Source organism: Notolepis coatsorum, assembly GCF_963971535.1.
Source record: "Notolepis coatsorum genome assembly, chromosome: 14".
Taxonomy (NCBI): Eukaryota; Metazoa; Chordata; class Actinopteri; order Aulopiformes; family Paralepididae; genus Notolepis; species Notolepis coatsorum.
Window position 1 is genome coordinate 73,059,718 of NC_140178.1, and position 22,818 is coordinate 73,082,535.

At 48.5% G+C, this 22,818-nt stretch overlaps 1 protein-coding gene across 1 annotated transcript in view; it reads right to left on the bottom strand.

Annotated features, from left to right (window-relative positions):
- fam20ca (FAM20C golgi associated secretory pathway kinase a) overlaps positions 1-22,818 on the bottom strand; it is a gene marked incomplete at both ends in the record, with an annotated part of 112,301 nt that overhangs the window by 73,436 nt on the left and 16,047 nt on the right. Inside the window, one exon of the mRNA XM_084329148.1 lies at positions 377-649. Coding sequence (XP_084185274.1) covers positions 377-649 — 273 coding nt within the window. The remainder of the gene's footprint in view (positions 1-376; positions 650-22,818) is intronic.

Below are 22,818 nucleotides of genomic sequence, written 5' to 3' on the forward strand. Positions count from 1 at the left end.
CAAATCTCAAAAATGAAACACTGCACATAAATACTACGTTCTCTCTTCTCAAAACTGATTCTTTCCAGCTAGACGATACACAGCTATCATATGAATATCTCTCACAGAGCATCAACTGGTGTGAACATTTTAAACACTACCATCAACATATTGTTTATATATGTTTTGGCTTCATAAGGGCATGTTACATATTCAAATTTATAAAATTGTGTAGAAATAGTTTCCTTTGTACTGTACATAATTATTATTATATATTTTTTTAAGTTTGTCTATCCAATGAGCTCCAATTGGGCTAAACTCACAACCCAGCTTCCCAGCGTCATACTGTAAACTGATACTGCTACATTGCTAGAGTTCTGAGAATTTCTTCACCTGCCGGAGGAAGAACATCCTCCCCTGGGCCTTTTTAAGCAGGGCCATGATGTTTAGCTCCCACTTCAAATCCTGGGAGATTGTCATGCCTAGAAAGCGGCATGACTCCACGCAGGCCACCTGGGTGCCTCCCAGTATGATGGGAGGGGGCGGGGCTGCTTTCCTCCAGAAGTCCACTACCATCTCCACTGTCTTTAGAGCATTGAGGTCAAGGTTGTTGCAGCTGCACCAGCTCTGCAGCCTCCCAATCTCCCTCCTGCAGGCCGACTCGTCCCCCCTGGAGATGAAACCCACCAGGAATTTCAGGAGTTTGACCGAGGGGTGGAGAGACACAGCTGTTGGTGTACAGGGAGAACAGTAGTGGGGACAGGACGCAGCCCTGCGGGGAACCGGTGCTGGTGGACCTAGAGCTGGAAATGCTCTTTCCCAGCTTCACCCGCTGAGACCTGTTGGACAGGAAGTCGGTAATCCACCTGCGAGTGGAGGCCGGCACCTGCAGCAGGGATAGCTCAGGAGATCGTTGGATACTCTGAGAAAGGCAGATTCAGTGGAGTGGAGTTTGCTTTGCGGAAGCCAGATTGGAATTTGTCACAGATGTTATTTTGTGACATGTGGGTGGTGAGCTGGTTGGCTACAACCTTTTCTAACACCTTTGATGCAAAAGGCAGCTTGGAGATGGGTCTGAAATTGTTATGGATGGTGGGGTCTAGGTTGGGCTTTTTAAGGAGTGGCTGTACGACTGCCTCCTTAAAATAGATTGGGACAGAACCAGAGGCTAGGGATGAGTTTATGATAGTGACTAGACTGGGGCCAACAGAGCAAAAAACGTCCTTGAACATGGATGTAGGAAGGATGTCTAGGGGGCTCGAGAAGGTCTTCATGGAGGTGACTAAAATGGGGAGATCATCCAGAGAGACAGGCGAGAAATTGCTCAGGGATGCATTAATGTCCCTAGATACCAATAACATGCAAATGCACCTTGTAGAAGTGGAGCAATCTTCCATTTCAGAAAATATGGCTTAAGAGGTTAAACCTTTTAAAGACTTTCAATACATTTTATTCTGTATGAGAACCTTTGTTTATGTAAATAAACTATCCTTTTTTTTTATACAACTTGGACTTTCAACGTAGCCAGTCAGCCTTTGGAGTATGAAATTCCACCGAACGATTGCCTTAACACAATCTATCCATCAATGTATGATCACTGCCACCACTCTAAGCCTATGGAGTGGCTCACCTTCTTTGCAGGGCTATAACTTTTTAAATTGTATTGCTAAATTGACATTACTATGGCCCATTCAACATCGATTATCTATCGTTCAGGATGTAGGAACGTTATACTTTTTCATTCATAGATTCAAAATAACGCCCTTATTCAGATCCGTACAATAATAATCACAGATGTATATCTTGTCATTTTAAACAAGTTACCATTATATTGTCCCGGGTGATTATGCCCCCCCGCGGCGAAATTAATTAGTATCCCCCTCTATCTCTCTCTTTCTCTCTCTCTCTCTCACACACACACACACAGCATGACGTGGAATCCCAGCTATCGTTACAAGACTTACATAGACTTACCATCACAAGAGTTGAAGGGGGCGAGATATTCAGCTGTCCACCACAAGCCATAATCAATTTTTTTTTTTTTTAAATCCACTCAAAAAGAAACTCCAGTAACAGTCCATACCATGGGTAGCTGGTAGCTGCATCCAGCTAGCCATATAGCTTCTTGTTAGCCACCACAAGTACCACCAGCTAGAAAACGACAGAGTATATCCTTCTTCTGTCTGTTGATTGTTTCTGAATTGAGGAGATATCAGGCTGATGAGGTCGAAACTCTTTCACTCCAGTGTTCATCTCTCAAAAGGTATTGTTTTGAGGGATTTACCTGCATTCGAGGTTGTAATGTCCTGCCTTCATGATCCATGGTAGCTACTAGTAAGCTAGAAAACTCTCCGGACTGGGGGAGTAACAACACAGCAGGAAGGACCCTGCTTGCTTGGAGCGCTAGAAAAACGCGCTCCGATGACATCATATTACATCATATTTGAACGCACTGATAGGCGAAATGTATTTGCTTGACCTATTTAATTGGCTACGATGATACAGCGATGATACCAGTGCACGCCCACTGTGTGCGCGCTACGTCTCGCCCAGCTTTAGAGGTACTCTATATCATATCAGACAGTGACATCATGTGAATCACAAAACAATGATTTATATTTGATATATTAACGTTATTGTGCATTTGAAACACAAACATAATTAAAATGAGTAAATATTATTCATTTTAAACATGTTTATTTTATTTTTAGGGGTCTAAATTTTAAATTAAAATAAAACATTTTCTTCTTCTCTTGCTCTCTTTACCAGGGGGGGTGGCGCCCCAGCGCCCCCTATGGGCGGGCCGCCACTGCCCTCACAACTGTTTTTCGGAGCCATCTCCTCTCTGTTCCCTCAGTCTTAATTGAAAACTGCCGTTTTCAGCCAGCGTTCCCCATGGGCTCCTCTCTCTGCATAGCGCACTGTTAAAAGACCTTGGAATTGCTTGGAAGACCCGACGCAAAGCAGCAGAATGATATCAAGGGATGAGGGGTGGGTGGTGGTGGGAGCGGTCTTTTGAGATCCTTCCCCCAACAATCATCTTATTCTCAGAATATGCACAAGAAAATTACAAATATATTAGTACTTTTCCATGTCAAAGTAAATCTTGAGTGTGTGTGTGTGTCTGCTAATGAGTTTTGATATGAATCAAATTACCAAATGGCGGTGTTCTGATATCAACTGGCATGTTTTAACGATTCTGCTGCTTAATTTATTGAATCCAGAGTGACAGATTATGAGTGACATAATTACAGATCAACATCAGCACAATGAGCCTATATAGAAATATTATCTGACGGGTGGCTGGGTGGCGCAGCGGACATTGCGCTTGTCACCAACGCAAGAGACACCGGGTTCGACTCCGGCTGTCTGCGTTGCCTCCGGCTTGGGCCAGTCGTCATACTAATCAATTAATCTGGACGTTGTGGACAGCGACCCCTACAGGTCGGTTGGGGGACGCCTGCACAGCAGAGACAGGAAATGGCGGGGGTAGTGTGAGCCTCCCACAAGTTACACCTCGCCAATGAGAGTCTGCGCTGGCAGGTGAAAAGATGTGACAGGCTGCCTCCTCGTGTATCGGAGGGGACACGTGATGCAAGGCTTCTATCCTCCCTACAACCGGCCAGTGGGGGGCATATGCGAGCAACGTTCAAGACAGGGGAGGGGAGAATTGGCACAGCTGGTAATTGGGATGGGAGAACATTTTTAAAAGAGGATAAAAAGTGGATAAAAAAAATATAAATATTATCTGACTCAATCTCCTTTTAAATATTTAATCACGTTGTGATGATTATGTCTGCGTTAAATATTTTCACTGACTGATTGTATAATCTCTTATTTTATAATTGAGGTGCTTTGACTTATATTACATTACTATATTATTGCTAGTGTGCTACAGTAGAAACTGTACCTCAGATGTTTATGAAAACACATAAACTCCCTCTGAGAGTTGGACTAAGTCAGCCAGAGTGAGTTAGTATCATCCATCCCCCACACGGTACATAGACACAGTCATTTCACATCAGTGGCGGCCGGTGTGAACTGACGCTGAGCGGAGCCAGAATGAAATAGAACGTAAGGTTATGTATATAACCAAGTTCTATGAATTCTGGTGACACTCAGCGTCAGTCTGCACGCACTTCACTTCGTGCACGGGCACTGAATAAAAAATTCCACAATGTACCTTTACATCCCAACATTCGTCTGGCCACACCCCTATCCGCTTACCTTCATAAGCAGGTGTGTGGTCACCTACTCGCCTCCTTCCCAAACTTTCACCACAAGGTGAGAACAAGGGCCGCAGTGGCGTCCTGACGCTGAGCGTCACCAGAATTCATAGAACTTGGTTATATACATAACCTTACGTTCTATTTCATTCTGGCTCCGCTCAGCGTCAGTCTGCACAAGAGGAGCTGAGCGGAAGCCAGAAGCTCGACAAATGTACCCCGCTGAGGCCCCCCACAACCATCAGACCGGGGAGGATCGAGCCCCCCGACCCTCCCTAATGGAGGATACCCTCCCTATTGGAGGACGGGAGGGAGACGGATCCGACTGTGCGAAGAGGAACTCAAGCAACTTAACGCACAGGGTGAGCAGATCGTGGCTTGACCCCACAACTACGCACACGCACAACCCGCATGCCACCAGGGAACGAACGGAAGGAACAACCCTCGTTACTGCCCCCAAAATCACGGGGTCAAGAGCAAACTCAACCCTGTGGCAAGGCCGTAGCAGCGGAGCGCGAAGGAAGACCCAGACTCACTGAAGGGACTGGATCCCCTGGAAAAAGGGGGGCCCGGAGAGGTCAATGACGCCAGGCATCAAGACCCCACCAGGCGTGAGGTTAGTGACACCGCCCCCCACATCGCCAGCGTATTCGGACAGGGCCCCTCCAAGAGCGGGCCCTTTCCCCCCATTAGTACACCGCCTGGCACACTGACCCTGCAACACAGGCAGTCAGCATGGCCATAAAGCTTTCAAAAAGTTAACCAACGGAAGCAGGCAGCGCACCGGGGAAACCAGGCAGCAGGCTGTAGACCCGAGCCTGGAGCACTGCGGACGAGACAGGCGCCAACGGGGTCAACTGAAAACAGCCCCCCCGGCGGAAGGGGCGTATGCTGGCGTTGTTGCGCACCATGACAAAGCCCCCCACCGAGAGGGGTCGAGGCAGAGAAGGCATACAGTGGTTGTTCCTATAACCCCTCAAGAAAAAAGGGTTATCCCAGGCCTACGGTTTCAATGAAACATTACTTCGGACCGGGCCCGGCGGCTCGGGAAGGACACAGGGTTACCAGAGGAGGTCCAGAAGACCACCCCAACAGCCCCCTCTTCGCCATGCGTGAGAGAGGAGTGAAAGAAAGGAGAACCAGCCCCTTATAATAGTGCCAGGTACAACGTGTACCCAACAAAGAGTCTCCATAACGCCTAACCCCGTGACACCCGGGCCGACCCGGCATTTTCCCCCCCGAAAAAAGCACAAGTCCCTCAGGGTACCAGAACAGCAGATCCGCATCCCCGGCGGACAACGGGTTAACTGACCTGGACCAGCGTGACCAGAACCAGTCCCGTGCCCTAACCACGCCGACATGCCCACTCCAGGAGAGGGGGCAGGTATGCATGTTGATCTAAAACATGAAAAGAGGGCGCCACCCAGACGGTCCTATTTATACCGCGCTCAGTGGCCCACCCCAAGGGCGTGAGACCCCTCTACCTATGTTCTGATCTATTCCGTTAACATCCCCCAGATATGAACGAGAATCCGTCGAGACCCAGTAACAGGCTCTTGGAAGAGGAAAAAATCCCCCATCCCAGTTGCCCTATAAAAACGCTGTTTTAATAACAAGCAACCAAGGCGTACTAGCCTCCCGCATGATTCTTAACAGAAACACCCCGAGCCAGCACTATGTATGCGTCGGGACCCAAAACATATCAATGGACAGTCTAACCAGACCCCACATTGACCCTTCAAGGCGCCTGGGAGAACGACAAGAAGGTTGTCGTGCTTCATATTCTCCACTCTTTTTTATTAAAAAAGAAAGAAACACAGACTGACATGAATCCCACGTGACGCAGCCGAAGGTAAACATTTTTACATCTTTACATCCCGCCACCCTCACCACAGAGGAGAGACGGAACTCCTCAGAGAGACTTCCCACGTGAGTCGTAGATTGAAAAGTCACGGTAACATTGAGTCATGTGACCAACCAACTCAAGTTACCTGTATATTGAACGTAGTAGAACAGTAAATTCCTACGCTCTGCCCCGACAACTTGACAACAACAGACCCTACATACGGGTCTAAACTCACGGAAGCCGTCGTCCAATAGAAACGTGCCCAGTGACGTTTGCTATGACGGGGGGAAACCCAAGACTCAATCGCCTGTGATAGGTGCGGAGTCTGGGAACCCCCCCCCCCCCCGTGCCAAGCTGCCTAACAGCTTGACCCTGACCGAATGAAAAGAGAGTCCCAGAAACCCCCTGACCAATCAGAAGAGGGAAGGAGGGGTTTATCCGGTACCCCCTCGCAAGCCCAACCCTCGCATATGACAACAACAACAGCCATATGATACATTCAGTAGCAATGCCAATGAATAGCGCAAGCTAATCCAATGCACGCTAGCCACAGACATATCTGTGAACAGGGTTTATAGCAAGGCCACGTTGTGTGTGTGTGAACCCGACACCCGTATCTATGTTGTAAGACACAGAACAATCTGATAGAGAGAGAGAGCGGCTGAGCCGCGGTACATTTTCATACGAGCATTACTGCAAACCAACACAATAGTGTTGCAGCTCAATATCACTGTTTAAGCAACAGAGCACACAACTAACCTCTACCTTTATGTGGAGATTCAGGTAGAGCAGAAAAAAAACCTTTTTCAACCGAGTGTAGGCTGCAGGCCTTGCTTAAGCTCTAACATGAAAGTAACGTCTAGCCCTCCTATCAAACCCATACTAGCGAAAGATTCACACGTTGCATCCCCATCATATGTTTGGTGAATAAACACACAGTTTGTTAACAAAAAATACAGTCCCCCTTTAGGAGGGACTCTTTATTTTCCAACAAAAATCATAGAGGGGCCGGGAAGGGAACAGGGGGGGACCACAGAGGGAAAAGGTCAATGAAGTTAGCGACACCTGCCACGAGCCGCTCTGGGCTTTCCACCCCTTGGAGCCCCGGAGGGACGGTAAACGATCGGCGGCTGGTCTCGACAATCCCTACCGTCACCTCCGGGCATAGATGGGCCGGCTGCAGTGGCTGAGGCGCCCTCTCTCCTCCTGGCCTTCTTCGCCGAAGGTCCAGCAGTGGCGGTGGTAGCAGCGGCGGCCACGGCAGAGGAACCTCGACGACGCGGCGGCCGTCTGACTCCACCGGCAACATCGGGCGCGGGGAAATGAAACTGGAGCACGGAGCGCTCCTCCTGCATCTCCCTGCAGGTTGAGGTCATCAGCTGCAGTGCCGACCCGAATAGTCCAGCCTCGGAGAGGGGTGCCGTCAGAAGGGGAGTCCTCTTCTTCTCCGGCACACGCGCCTGCTCCAGCCAAAGGTGGCACTGGATCAGAGTGGCCAGGGCGCGCACTTTCCCAGCGGCTATAGCCTGCGGCTGAATCAGATGCAGGATGGCTCCTGCCGACTGGGCGAGCTGACCATGCTGTAAATCAGTCAGCTCCGTGCTGCCCGTCAATATCCCGGACATGAATCTCGCCAGCTGCGCGATGTTAGAAGTGGCAGCTAGAGATTGTGTTCCGGTGATAAATGACTGGTCGCTCCAAAATGCCAACCGCCTCGCCGATTTCCCTTGGGGAACCGGCTTCCGTAACGGCTCCCACACCACCTCAGGACAAAGGAGCGCCGCCATCGGCCTATCAAGCCGTGGCACACCCTCCTTCATGCCGTCTACCAAACCTGCCACCCGCGTGACTTGCACGTAGGCGGGAGTAAGGCCCATGATGTGGGAAACCACCTGGCCCTGACGGACGTAGGCCGCCATTGAGGGGAAAAATGGGTAGACAACGTCCACCCCTCTCACCGGGCGACGTTGCCATAGATGACCTATGAGATCGTCAGGGACAGGAACAGGCAGTGGCTGCGGCAGCGGCACGCCGTTTGCGACTGCCGCTGCCGCCATGAGCTCGGGGAACAAAGCACGCAGTTCCCCCTGCATACTTTCCTCCTCCGAGCCCGCATCCCTCACATGCAGCAGACTACTGGTCAAGGAGCCACATTCTGATGTGGCTGATAGCAGGGCATCCCGCCGCCGAGTCGGAGGTTCTAACCCAACATCCGCGGACGAGGAATCACAAGGAGACATCTCACCCCCCTCCAGTGTTACCTGGACGGGCGGGAGACATGTCTCCACCGGGCCTTCAAACAAGAACCCGTCCGCCTCTATCATGTAGTCCTCTGTTTCCATCGGCCATGTAGAGACAGACGCATCCTCATCCGGCTCCAGCAACTCGAAAACCAGGCCGTTCGCGTCTGCAAGCCACCATCTTGTGACGGGAGCGAGCTGACGCAAAAAGTTTGCATCTCAAATCCCCCGCAACCAAAGGAGCCGGCCGCCCAACAGCGGACGACTCCCCGGAAGCAGAGGAACCAGAGCCGGAACCAGGCCATCGCACAGGAGACGGCACTGGTGCACCAGCTCCTTGGAGAGGCAAACTACCCATCGGACGCCTACCGGGCGTGGCTGCCGACCACGAGAGAGGCCTCAACCCCGCTCCAAGACGCACGACAGAGGCGGCGATGGAGAACCGCTGGTGAAGAGTGGCGTTGCGAGTGCGACCCTATGAAGTAGACATTATGACTTAGCTTTTTTCTTTTGAAATTATATGAGAGAAGAAAAAAACAAGAAAACGTTCAACTTTCTTCAGCTAACAACCTTGTCAAGTGTGGGATCTACCGAAGGCACTTCCTTGTGGTGAAAGTGAAGAAGGAGGCGAGTAGGTGACCACACACCTGCTTATGAAGGTAAGCGGATAGGGGTGTGGCCAGACGAATGTTGGGATGTAAAGGTACATTGTGGAATTTTTTATTCAGTGCTCGTGCACGAAGTGAAGTGCGTGCAGACTGACGCTGAGCGGAGCCAGAATGAAATAGAACTACATTTGGGTGGTCGCGATCATCTGACCAAGCTGACCAAGCGAATACTGACTCATAACGTTACCAACATTAAGTCGAGTTAATTGATTCATACTACACTAGTACACGTATGATCATATCTTGTCATTTTAAACAAGTTACCATTCATTCATTCAGACATTATGCAATACCCACAGCGAAATTAACACGCTGTGTTGAGAGAGCGAGAGAGAGAGAGAGAGAGAGAGAGAGAGAGAGACAGAGAGAGAGAGAGAGACAGAGAGAGAGAGAGAGAGAGAGAGCGAGAGAGAGAGAGAGACAGAGAGAGAGAGAGAGAGAGAGAGCGAGAGAGAGAGAGAGACAGACCGCATTAACTCATTAACTCACTGTGTTTAGTTGAAACGTGGTCCAGTCGGAGGGCTTGATAAAGTGTATAATGTCCACTGTCCCACAGTTCCAGACTATTGTTGTCGATGTATATCCACTGTCCAGAGTGACTGCATCACAACACAACAGCATTGAGTAACTAACTAACTAACTTCCTAACCAGAAACTGACGTCGGCCAATCAGAGAGAGCGTCTCCGAGAAATGCGGCTACGGAAAATACTGGCGTCGGCCAATCAGAGAGCGTCTCCGAGAAATGCGGCTACGGAAAGTCTCGACGCTGCTTGCTTAGATGATAATAGATTGCTTGGAAAAGGGCCCCGGCTTCCATCATAATACATCATATTTCAACGCACAGCGCGTTACGCACTGATTGGCTGCGACGGATACAGCGATGAAACCAGTGCACGCCCACTGTAAGCGCTATTGCGTCTAGCCCGAGACAAATGCGGCTACGGAAAGAATAGACGCCTATTGCGTCTAGCCCGAGAGAAATGCGGCTACGGAAAGGAGTCACTTCCCGTTAATGAAAACAATTATTTATATTTGATATATTAACGTTATATTGTGCATTGGAAACACAAACATACTTAAAATGAGTAAATATTATTCATTTTAAACATGTTTATTTTATTTATAGGGCCCAAAAAAAAATAAAAAAAACGTATTCTTCTTTTAACCAGGGAGGGCGGCGCTCTAGCGCCCCTATCGGCCAGCCGCCACTGTTCCATCCATCTATCATCCATCCATCCATCCATCCATCCATCCATCCATCCATCCATCCATCCATCCATCCATCCATCCATCCATCCATCCATCCATCCATCCATCCATCCATCCATCCATCCATCCATCCATCCATCCATCCATCCATCCATCCATCCATCCATCCATCCATCCAACAGTGCTCTTTACATATTTCACAATCTGTATTTCTTGGAGGTCATTCGCTGGAAATCCCAGGCATTGTCTTGCCGCGTGTGGCAGCAGCAACAGGGAATAGAGCGAGAGGCGACGACAACACGGAATATGCAAAGACATGGAAATGGACTGTCATTACTAGTCTCCAGCCAAGTATGGGCACAAGTATATCTGGCACAAGTATAGCGTAAATGAAAAAGGGCTGCAGTGGTGTGACTTTGGAGTAAACATCACAGTGGTTCCTTGTTTACATGTGTGTGGATTATGATTATCTCTGGAGGTGGAACCCAGCAGGGAGGCTACTACGGCAGGCAGTCCAAGGCCTTTGTGTGTGCGTGTGTGTGGGTGTGTGTGTGTGTGTGTGTGTGTGTGTGTGTGTGTGTGTGTGTGTGTGTGTGTGTGTGTGTGTGTGTGTGTGTGTGTGCACGTGTGTATGTGTGTATGTTTGTGCTCTATGTACTTAACTCATTGGACGCCAGAGGTCGCTGTGTACTGTGTGGTAAGAAGGCCACTGCTTTAAAGTATACGGATACATGGCGGTGTTTGCTGGGCTCAAACTATATTTTATATCATAGCAATGGATATAAAACGTTAGGTTATGGCTATAACCAAGTTCTGTTAGTTAGGGGTGACGCTTGGCATCACACTGCACTCCCTCGCGTACGTGCACGCGCACTGAATAAATTCCACAAAAAATGTACCTTTAGTACCAGTATTAGTCTGACCACACCCCTCATCAGCTTACCTTCATAAGCAGGTGTGTGGTCACCTGCTCTCCTCCTTCCCAAGCTTTCACCACAAGGTGAGGTCAAGGGCTGCAGCGGCCGTCTGATGCCAAGCGTCACCCCTAACTAACAGAACTTGGTTATAGCCATAACCTAACGTTCTGTTCCGTTAGGGGCTCTGCTTGGCATCACACTGCACAATGGGAGGCCAAGCGGAGCCGCTGGCTGACAAATACACCCCACTGACAGCCCCCCACAACCATCAGAACAGGGAGGGCCGAGCCCCCCCGACCCCCCCTAATGGAGGGCATCCCCCCTATTAGGGGCTTCACGGGAGGGCGACGGACCCGACCGTGCGAAGAGGCACTCAAGCAACTCAACGCACAGGGTGAGCAGACCGTGGCTTGACCCCACGACTACACACACGCACAACCCGCATGCCACCCGGGAACGAACGGAGGAACAACCTCGTTACTGCCCCCAGAATCACGGGGTCAAGGGCAAACCCAACCCCGTGGCAAGGCCGTAGCAGCGGAGCGCGAAGGAAGACCCAGACCCACCAAAAGGACTGGACTCCCTGGAATGGGGGCCCGGAGAAGTCCATGATGCCAGCATCAAGACCCCACCAGGTGGGCACGTAGTGCCCCGCCCCCCACATCGCCAGCGTATTCGGACAAAGGCCCCTCAGTTACTGCACCTGGTATTCCCAGGCGGTATCCCATCCAAGTACTAACCAGGCCAGAACCTGCTTAGCTTCCGAGATCGGACGAGATCGGGCGTGTTCAGGTTGGTAGTTTCAAGTTTCTTTAATAGTTGTCATACAGAAGTACAGAATACTTTTGTACAAAATGCTTCTTACTGTTGCGCTCCAGAGACTGTGCATGACAAGATAAGTATGAAATAAAAACATAGTAAAAATTAGAAGAAAAAAAAAAAAAAAAGAGGTCACAGTGTTCAGTTTAGACATATGTACAATGTTCGTAGACGTAGTTACCATACAATATACAATACTGTGCAGTGTACTAATATACAATACTATATAGTGCAAGGCATAAATGGACGAGGTGCAGTTTAGGTACAATTCACAGTAGGTGTACGAGTTGTAGTGCAAATCCTTTATCAATAAATATAAAGTGTAAGTGTGTTTGTGTGATCTAAAGTGTGGAGAGTGGGTGCTGCAGTGTGTTGTTTGTTTGAGTGAGTGTGTGGCCGTAAGCCGAGCGGGCCCTGTCCCCCCAATAGTACACCGCCTGGCACACTGACCCTGCAGAACAGGCAGTCAGCATGGCCGTAAGCACACAAAAAAGGTTAACCAACGGAAGCAGGCAGCGCACCGGGGAAAAAACCAGGCAACAGGCTGTTAACCCTAGCCTGGAGACTGCGGACGAGACAGGCGCCAGAGGGGACAGCTGAACACAGCCGCCCCGGCGGAAGGGGCGTATGCTGGCGTTGTTGAATGACCAAGCCTCCATTTAAAAACCCCCACCCAGAGGGGTTGAGGCAGAGAAGGCTGACACGATTGGCAGACGTCATGAACGTGCAGGGGCACCCTCAACCGGTGAACCCGAGAGTTGACACTGCTCCAACACACCAGGGAATCAACCACCTTGGCGTTACCCAATGCGGTGGTTGTTCCTATAACCCCTCAAGAAAAAACTCCAAAACACACCTGCGGGTATACACCGGCTATACCGCAGTACAAGTGTCTCAGTTTTCAAAAAAGGGTTAACCCAGGCCTACAGGTCGACGAACATTACCTCGGACCGGGCCTGGCGATACGGGAAGCACAGGGTCACCAGAGGAGGTCAAAGACCACCCCAACAGGCCCCTCTTCGCCATGCGCGAGAGAGGAGCGAAAAAGAATGGAGAACCAGCCCCTAAGCACACCGCACCTGGCCTTCCCAGGCGGTCTCCCAACCAAGTACCAACCAGGACCAACCTGTGTAGCGGCCGAGATCCGCCGAGATCGAGCGTGTACAGGTTGGCATGGCCGCAAGCCATTACGACAGTGCTGAGTAAAAACGTACCCAACCAGGGTCCCCATAGCGCTTAACCCCGTGACACCCGGACCGACCTGGCATTTTTCCCCCTGAAAAAAGCCCAAGTCCCTCAGGGTACCAGAACAGCAGATCTGCATCCCCGGCGGACAACGGGTTCAACTGATCCGGACCAGCGTGACCAGAACCAGTCCCGTGCCCTAACCACGCCGACATGCCTACTCCAGGAGAAGGGCAGATATGCGTGTCGATCTTAACATGAAAAGAAGGCGCCACCCAGACGTTCGGGCGAACCGCGCCTGGTGGCCCACCCCAAGGGCGTGAGACCCCTCTACATATGTTCAGATCCATTCCGTCATCATCCCCCAGACATGAACGAGAATCCGTCGAAAAACCAACCCAGGTCGTGGGATTTGGTCGTCGGAAGAGGAAAAACCCCCACCTCAGTTGCTTTATAAAAACGCCGTTTCAACCACAAGCAACCAAGGCGTGCCAGTCAGTCGCCTGTTTACAGCGAGCTAGCACTATACGTGCGTCGGGACACACCCCCATCAATGAACAGGCTATTTAGACCTGTCATTGAATCCCCAAGGCGCCCAGGGAACGACAAGAGGGGTGTGACACTTCCTAACTCCAACACTTTTTGAATAGAAAAGAAGGAAGCATCAACAGTATGTATCCCAGTCTACACAGCCAGGGGTACATTTTTTTCACATTTTTACATCCCACCACCCTCCCATAGGAAGGAGACGGGGATCCCCAGAGAGACTTCCCACGCGAGCTGTACAGATTGAAAAGAATATATTGCACCTTGAGCCATGTAAAAAATTGGTTTTAGGGCTCTCCGGGGAAGAGGCACTGAACCCATACACACTCAACAATCGAATTGAATCGAATACATATACAATAGAATAGGACACCTTCTAGAGGGTCCACTCACTTTGACAATCTGAGGAGGAAGGCTCTGTACTCTGATGGAGGCTCCCTCCCATGGAAGAAGGAGTCCGAACTCACAGAAGGCCCGAATAGGCACTTGGTGAGGAGGAGCCCTGACCACCCCCCTGAAACAGATCCATCACATGGACCTGAACAGCACACGGAAGTCCTACCAACAGAGACGCGCACGGTGACGTACTCTATGGCGGGGGAATTCCTGCGGTGCACACGCCCAATATACCAGGCCGTGGGACCAGGAAACTCCCCCCCCCCCCCCGTAACGTGCCGAACCGCCACGTGACGGGAACCTTGAAGGACAGGGGGTGTACCCCTGACCGACAGAAACAAGGGGGAGAGGAAAGGTTACCAGTTCACCCCTTTACGACCCCACACCCATGATACGATGTAATGACAAAAAGAGAATATGACACAGTCATAGTCAGCTCTATGAAGCGTTTGACAGCTTCACACAGCGCATGAGCTAACCTGCTATCTGATTTTTACTAAGGAAAAAACACAGAATAGAGAAGGCTCTAAGAGCACCGGTCCAACATACACATGTGCTTCTGTGGCCAGTCCAACCCAGTTGCAGGTCACATGACACACACAACCCATCATCACCTACAAAAAATGGCAAAAACACTCTACAGAGGAACGCCGTTTTTCACAATGAGAGAATACATAATTCTCGATTAGTATCGGCCACAGGCCTTGCTAAGCACACACGACAGCGACCAAACCATCTTTTCTTTTAGGAAAATAAAGTTTCTCCAGCAGTTTTAGCACAACCTCAGCAATCAAGCTAAGGGTTACATCGCATCCCTACCACACAAAAGCCACAATTCTAGTGCACAACATGTCTGATAGGAGGATGAAAAAGTCCCCAGGGAAACGGGGGGAAACACAATCCTCTTATTTTACCCTCAATACGGCCAGTTAAAACAGGAAAACCTGTTAATATGTGAACACACTGTTCATTGTCATCACAGGCTGAGAAAAGAACATTCTTTTACTCACTTGTCACCAAGCATAGCTTCATAGGTTAGTTACCTTAGTTGTGAGTACACGGTACATATAAACACCATGATGTTTCTCACACAACAACCAGATCATTTTCACATCTGTAACAACAACCCGATTTGCACGGAGAAGCTAACTGCCAGTGACAAAAACAGTACACACATAACTCGCGTCGTATCCTAAATGCATTGCAGCAACACACGTTTGGGAAAACATCGTTATCCACAAAACATTTAGAAAAGTAAAACCAGAAGATGTGTTATAAGGTCTGGTCAAACCTTGTCCTACCCGGAACGTAGATCAGCGAAGTGCAGTCACAGACACCGTAGGAACACAGCCGCTCCTGTGTTGTTCGAACTGGGCAGCGTCGCCGCTCCAACCCGCACTACAGTCCTCTTTGTTGACGCAACCTTGCCGTCCTGGCTCAGGGCAGGGTCGACGAAAAATCCCCTGTCAAGGATGACGTCGTAGTCAAGAGTGTAAAACATGTTAAAATCAAAGCACGTTCAACAGAGTAGCATTAAGCTAACGGCCGCTCCAACCGTTCGGGCGCTACTGCCCCTGCTCGCGAGACGCCGAGTTAACGGCGCACGCGACCAGAAGCGCTCGCGGCAGCGCGCGAGGAGCTAAAGCTGCCCCGCGCCAGGCCTTGGCCTACAGCAGCAAGCTAACGTTACCTAGTGATCACGACATGCTAGCGCCGCAGCTAACAGCTGACTGGCTAACAGTAGGCCCACCTAAGTAGGCCATGCAGCGATCCCAGCAGGCTAACGCAGCAGCTAACAGCTGACTGGCTAACCGTAAGCTAAGCAGCTATCACCTGAACATGTATACAATGACATAACACTCACCCAGACAGGCCGCCGTTCTGAACCTCTCCTCACTTTTTAAGAGAAAAGAGAAACAAGATGTCAACACTGCTTTACAACGGTGATTTTACCAACACCCGACGGAATCAGCACAATACCAAACTGGCCTGTGTAGCTGACTTGAACATGGATCTGCCGCTATCGCACATCCATGCACATATCTCCTTGTGAAGGAACACTCTCATTTGGATATGAAAGAAGGGGCTTAACACGGGACAGAGAGAATCCACTCGTCCAGAACACACAGGGATCACCAGTGTTAAAGGTCGCGGCCCACTAGTTAAAACTACAATGGTCTTCAGACCAAGGCCTTCTGTCGCCTAGGTGGCTGAACAAAGGACCCTAGCCTGGGGCCGGTTTCCATAAACATTGTCAAGTAGCCCCCATAGCACTAACAGACAAGTGAAGCCCGCCAGCAACAGTACTCACCCAACCTGAAACCCACCGCTTCTCACAACAGCGGCGTGTCCGACAGTTCAGCTGTGGCCTGACAGGTTTCACCCCAACAAACACAGCAAGGAACCGCAGTTGAGAAGCATGCAGCGGCGTGCTCCCAATACGAAAACCGGTGGAGGGTTTTTAGAATGATCATCATCTTCCAGACACTCCAGTACGAAGACAATATCGCCGTATTTTCTCGAAAATAGTGAGAGAAAATAAAGATATGATGTCAACGTATCTCCTTCCTTGTAAACAATATTTTTCTCCACGTCTCAACTAACAACACGTCAAGTGGGGTACTACCGAGGCACTTCCTTGTGGTGAAAGCGAGAAGGAGGAGAGCAGGTGACCACACACCTGCTTATGAAGGTAAGCTGATGAGGGGTGTGGTCAGACTAATACTGGTACTAAAGGTACATTTTTTGTGGAATTTATTCAGTGCGCGTGCACGTACGCGAGGGAGTGCAGTGTGATGCCAAGCAGAGCCCCTAACGGAACAGAACTATTGCCCATTTGACATCGAGTATCTATCGTTCAATTTGTGAAAAAGAAGCCCTTACCTTGACTAGGATGAGTTCCAAAAAGAATATTCCAATTATCTGATCGCCATTCCAAGTATTGATGTCGATCGTGTTGCCAACATAATCCACCAAAGAACATGAAACAGGAGTGCTTGATTCTCCTCAATCCATGCATTATAAACGCTTGTCCTGCCTGACAAGGAAAACCCGGACCGGACTTCTTAGATAGACGCACAAGCCAGAGAGTTTCCAAGGATGTGCAATACCGGCCGCAAGGCAGCAGGCAGCGGTATTGGACGTTTGCAGTCTCAGACCAATTCCCAATGATAACACAGGCTCCCTCGATGGATTATGAATGGAAATAGTGAATAAAAGAAATAGCGATAGAAAACCCGACTTTTCTCGGGTTTGGTGCCCAAGTGATGGCGAGTTAACCCGACTTATCTCGGGTCTGGCGTCCAATGAGTTAAAAGTGTTAGTTTGTAAAAGTTAGGGGAGCGGTTGTGAATGTGCGTCTTCATTCATGACACCGGCCCCGCCCTTCCGAAATGTCTTTATTGGGAATAACTTGCGGTGAACCATCTTGTTATCAAGGGGGTCCGTAAAGACAAAATACAGAATTATTATATTTTGACAATCTTACAGCAAAAACAACAACAACAACAACAACAACAACAACAACAACAACAACAACAACAACAACATAATAAACAACACCAACCAAATAAAAAATAAAAGCGTACAACAGTAACATGACAGCAACAACAACAACAACAACAACAACAACAACAACAACAACAACAACAACAACAACATGAACAACAAGTGGAGTGGTGGGGGCAGTATTGAGTAGCTGGTCAAAAAAAGAGGCATTCTCTGTGATAACCTTAGAAAAGTAGTCCTTTCTTGCCACCCGTATTGCTCATGAATTGAGTCTTTATCAGAGAATCCGAGGATCCTTCTACAAAGGTAACGGGGGTGGGATGTACTGTGACGGAATCAGGATGCAGTGGGAAAGTCGCTGGAATGCCAGGAGACTGAAATCTCCTTCCAGAGAGGAGCTGTAACACCCCCTTCTGATAAAAACATGTGTTGTCTCCATCCTTCACAGCTCTGGAGGGTGGATGAGGATAGGAAGACAGGAGAAGAGGAAGAGATAGTGAGGAGCAGAGAGAGAGAGAGAGAAAGAGAGAGAAGGGGGGACCTAATACCTTGAATCGCCAGAAAACAAGATTTACTTTTTGGGGAGGAGAGCTGAATAATGTGTGTAGAAAGATGTCATCTGCTGTGACACTGCTTAGAGGCTTAGAGGAGCACAAAGAGCACAAAGGCCTGTATCACCCGGCGTAATGAGAACAAGCTTTCAGCCCCTTAGCCTCGATAGGGATCTTAAGCACTTTCCCTGTTTGTGTCTGTGTTTCCTGTGAGCACACACAACATCTATGGGCATTACCATGAGTCTCCAAAACCCACAGGGACTAGAGTAACAAGCCTTGATATTCAGCATGACATACATGTTGAAGCTGAGAGAGAGAGAGAGAGAGAGAGAGAGAGAGAGAGAGAGAGAGAGAGAGAGAGAGAGAGAGAGAGAGAGAGAGAGAGAGAGAGAGAGAGAAATCTCCATGTGAGCAAGTCAGAAAACTGCAGGGCTAGCAAAAGAAGACGTGGTCTCCCTTGGCAGAGGCCGAGGAGGATTATGGGTAAAAAAAAAAGAAAAAATATCCAGAAAACAAGTTGAAATACACCTCAGGCTGTCTCTCTCTTCTCCTCTCTCTTACATGTACTGTACCTATCCCATTATTTTCTCATTCTCTCTCTCTCTTTCTTTCCTTCTCTCTCTCTCTCTTTCTTTCCTTCTCTCTCTCTCTCTCTCTCTCTCTCTCTCTCTCTCTCTCTCTCTCTCTCTCTCTCTCTCTCTCTCTCTCTCTCTCTCTCTCGCTCTCTCTCTCTCTCTCTCCCCCTGTCTCCATTCCACTGATGGAGTGTGAAAGGGGGACACTTAGTGTATATACGTTCGCCATGTAAGCTAGAACACTCTATTATCCATCTGACCGACAGAGCGGCCGAGGATATAGACACTTCAAAGTGGCGTCGCCGAATTTTTACAGCAGGTGTAGGCCTACTCTTTAACTCTCTCTTTAACACTCTCTTTAACTCGCTCTGCTGTGAATAGGATGCTCAGCAAATCTAGAAAATGCCCTTGTAAAAATAATACGTGGTCATAAATATAAAGCAGCCAGAAATCGCCAACCTGTAAAATGAACGAAAAAAAATATTTTAACCCTGTACCGAAAGCAGGTTCTCTCAATTGGCAGATGACTAGCTAGCTAGCTAGTCAGCTGTGAAATAGGGGTCATTGAGAGGTACATGCTAAATAGTACATTAAATCATCCCTGCTGGAATTTGGATCAAAACATACATTTTCTGGGAGGTTCTGTAAAGAAAACTAGATTTGCAGTACAAGTAAAATAATTTTTTTTATAAGAATTTATTTGATTAGCTCTTAAGTATTTGCTGAACGACCCACACAAATGAGAGAAAATGTGCCACCAGTTCAGGGGACGCAGTTATTTTCCAGCCCCCTCATCCAGCCCCAGAATAGGTGATGTGGTCTGTTTTTATGTTATGAAGCGAACGCTAGCTAATTGGATCGTGAGCAAGCATTTTCGACATTCATTATCTTTGTCCATCTGTGTGGGAGCATATCTTGAGACAACTCATCCAAAAGAAATCCCATTATCTTGACCCAGTGATGAGAATTCTGGCCACCCTAAGAACTCTGTCACTCTCTTTCTCTCTCTCTCTCTCTCTCTCTCTCTCTCTCTCTCTCTCTCTCTCTCTCTCTCTCTCTCTCTCTCTCTCGCTCTCGCTCTCTCTCTCTCGCTCTCTCTCTCTCTCAGATGGTACTGAGGCATTTCTGGTGCTTTAGTGGTCATTTCTATAACCACGGTTTGGGGACTGCAAATACACGTCCGATCTCTGGTGTGAATTTCTGGGGTTCAGCTCTCAGCGGCCTCTCTAACCATCATTCTCCTATTTCTTTCTTTTTTCAGCAATACCCTGCTTCACACACACACACACACACACACACACACACACACACACACACACACACACACACACACACACACACACACACACACACACACACACACACACACACACACACACACACACACACACACACACACACACACACACACACACACACACACACACACACACACACACACACACACACACACTTCTATGATTAGCACCTCCTTGTGGCTGGTGTCAACAAAAACAACATCAGGTGTATTTGGTATGTTAGCAAAGACATCGTTGGTAAGACCAAACCATTCTGGTAGCACTCTAGTATGTTTGTACATTGCTGCACTAGATGGTGAGATGTTTTGTACCGCATCAGCCAATGTCCACAATACGGTCATGATGAGCTATGTACAGGTGTTTGTATGCATTACATCCATTTGTTATGTGTGCAATAGATTCTAGGTGTTGTTGTGAATGCTGATGGTTTAAACAGAATGGACTGTTAGTTTGAGGATACCAAGTGGACAGATTGTATTTAGTGGGTAATACCTGAAGTCTTGTTTTGATGGTACATTTAAAAACATCCTCACCAACAGTGGCGTTCTTAAACACTGAGGGCGGGATCCACTAAGAATGGATTGCGCGGTAGGAATTGCACCCTTAACTGCGCAGGCTTTGCACACAGATTCTGCTCCGTCTTTGTGAGCTATCCACTAGGCTTGGGCGGTATGACGGTATTACGGTATATCAGGATATTTCGAAATCCCGCCGGTATGATTCTCAATACCGTGACGTCACAGACTGTGCGCCAAATCTGTAGAGCACAGCACGCGCCAGCAGAGGGCAGGGCAGGGCAGTCTGTCTTTCCCTCTCTCAGTCAGAGCTCAGCAGAGCAGATGACGCAACGCGCGTGTTCCTTTTGAAATGGATGCATGAGTGGACTCTGGGACACGTTGTTTTGGTACCGGTAAGTAAGTTATGTTATGGTTAAGCAATTGGAAGATGAACGTATGAGATATGAATGCTGGTAGTGTATGTTTGGTAAAGCGTTCCAGTTCGACTGTGTGTGTGTGCGTATATTGGCTTCGGGATTCACTACATTTGTTGTGAAGGATCAGATTAAACCGAATATATATATTTATTTATGGATATATATTTAATAGTATTTGTATATCGTTTGATATCCCCTGTATATTCCTTGTACAATATGCACTGAATATCCCTTTAGTCTACAAAACAGCCCATAATAGTTTCATTCTACCATTGGACGAGAACCTGGCGCCAGCAGCCATGCCCCTTGGTTCAAGTTCAATCGTGCCGACCAACATGTCGTGGCAAGCCCGGTTCCGCGTAGGAATACGTCTGGCGAAATACGAATGGTACTATTTGTTCACAGCGCATATATATATGGCGCAAGTAAAGTAGAACTTTCTTTTAGTCCATTAGTTCTTTACCCTCCAACCTAGTAACAGACGCGAAGCCTCACCCACGACGCACGTGTGGTGCAGTAAGGCCTACTTGGCCTCAGAATAGGCATTGAGACATCGTGTGGATTAATAGTTGAATTGTCATAGTTTGGCACTATACCGTCGAGTTGGACGTATTTCTATTAAGCTAATAATAGTCTATTATGTATGGTGCATCGTTCGGTTAGAGTTATAAAGTGAGCAGTACCCCCATCGTTCCTGACGTTATCTGGAGTCTTAACCAGGCTGGGCAGACCACGTGTGGTGCTTGCATCCGAGGAGCTCCGGGCCAGGACGAGTGGACCTGTACATTGGATTACTTTACCCGGACGACGGCGAGCCTTCCACGGCTTGGATTATCTACATGCTTTGGGTGCTTTGATTATTCCATGGATAACGGCCAACACTGCTGAGTGTTGGAACTACCCCCCGGAGAGGAGTCCAGGTGAGACGGCGCTCTACCCCGAGTGAGGTCGCCTCACGTCTCTTCATCTGTGGACCGGCAGCTACCGTCCACCAGAGGGTCCAGCTGTATTCATCTGCGGACCGAGGTTCTGTGGGCATCGTGTTCAGGACTCTGAATTCTCCCAAGAAATCGTCGGCCAGATGGGATACCGCCAGCGGCTCTTCTAACCCCCCCCCCCTACTGTCTTACAACCAGCGGGACCCCCCCCCCCTTAGTGTATCCAGCTATAATCATTTAAGTACCATCGCTATAGTTCCCTAAAGAACCAGGTTGTATACTTGCTCCCTGCGTAACCAGAGATTGGACATTCAATGTTGATTTACCTACGAATACTCATTTGCCTTACAAGTGCATTTCAAATCATAAATGTCATTAAGTGAACGTTGTATATACCCTTTGCTATATAAAATATTCGATTTATACATTTGTGTGGACTTCGTTTCATCAGGTGGGAAAGTGTTCATCATATCTATATCATGTACTGGATGGCCAGAAGTTAAAGTACAAGCGGTAGTGGTTTAATAATACCATACTTATCAATACAGTCAGGGAATTGTACCCCTCAGTTACACATAGGCTACATCTCTGATGGGAGAGGTAGGCTGCATAAGCTACATCTCTGATGGGCCATGTCCACCTCAGTTACCATTAAGGACGGTAAATGGACTGCATTTATATAGTGCTTTTATCCAAAGACGAACCAGGAACCTTCCGATTACCAGATGACTGCTCTACCTCCTGAGCCACTGTCGCTGGCTATTGAGAGACTGCTGGTGTAAAAACAGCCAAGGCTCACAGGGGTCGAGTTGCAAATTTTTTTTGCAAAATATTTGAGTACATGGACCACTCATTGAATGGTTTTGTACCACATTACACTGCAACCCTCAAATGTATTCAGTTTCGCTTGGATATTTGACAATTCTGAGCTTTTGTATCTCTCATTTGATTGCCTAACATTAGCAAAGAGGATAATCTTT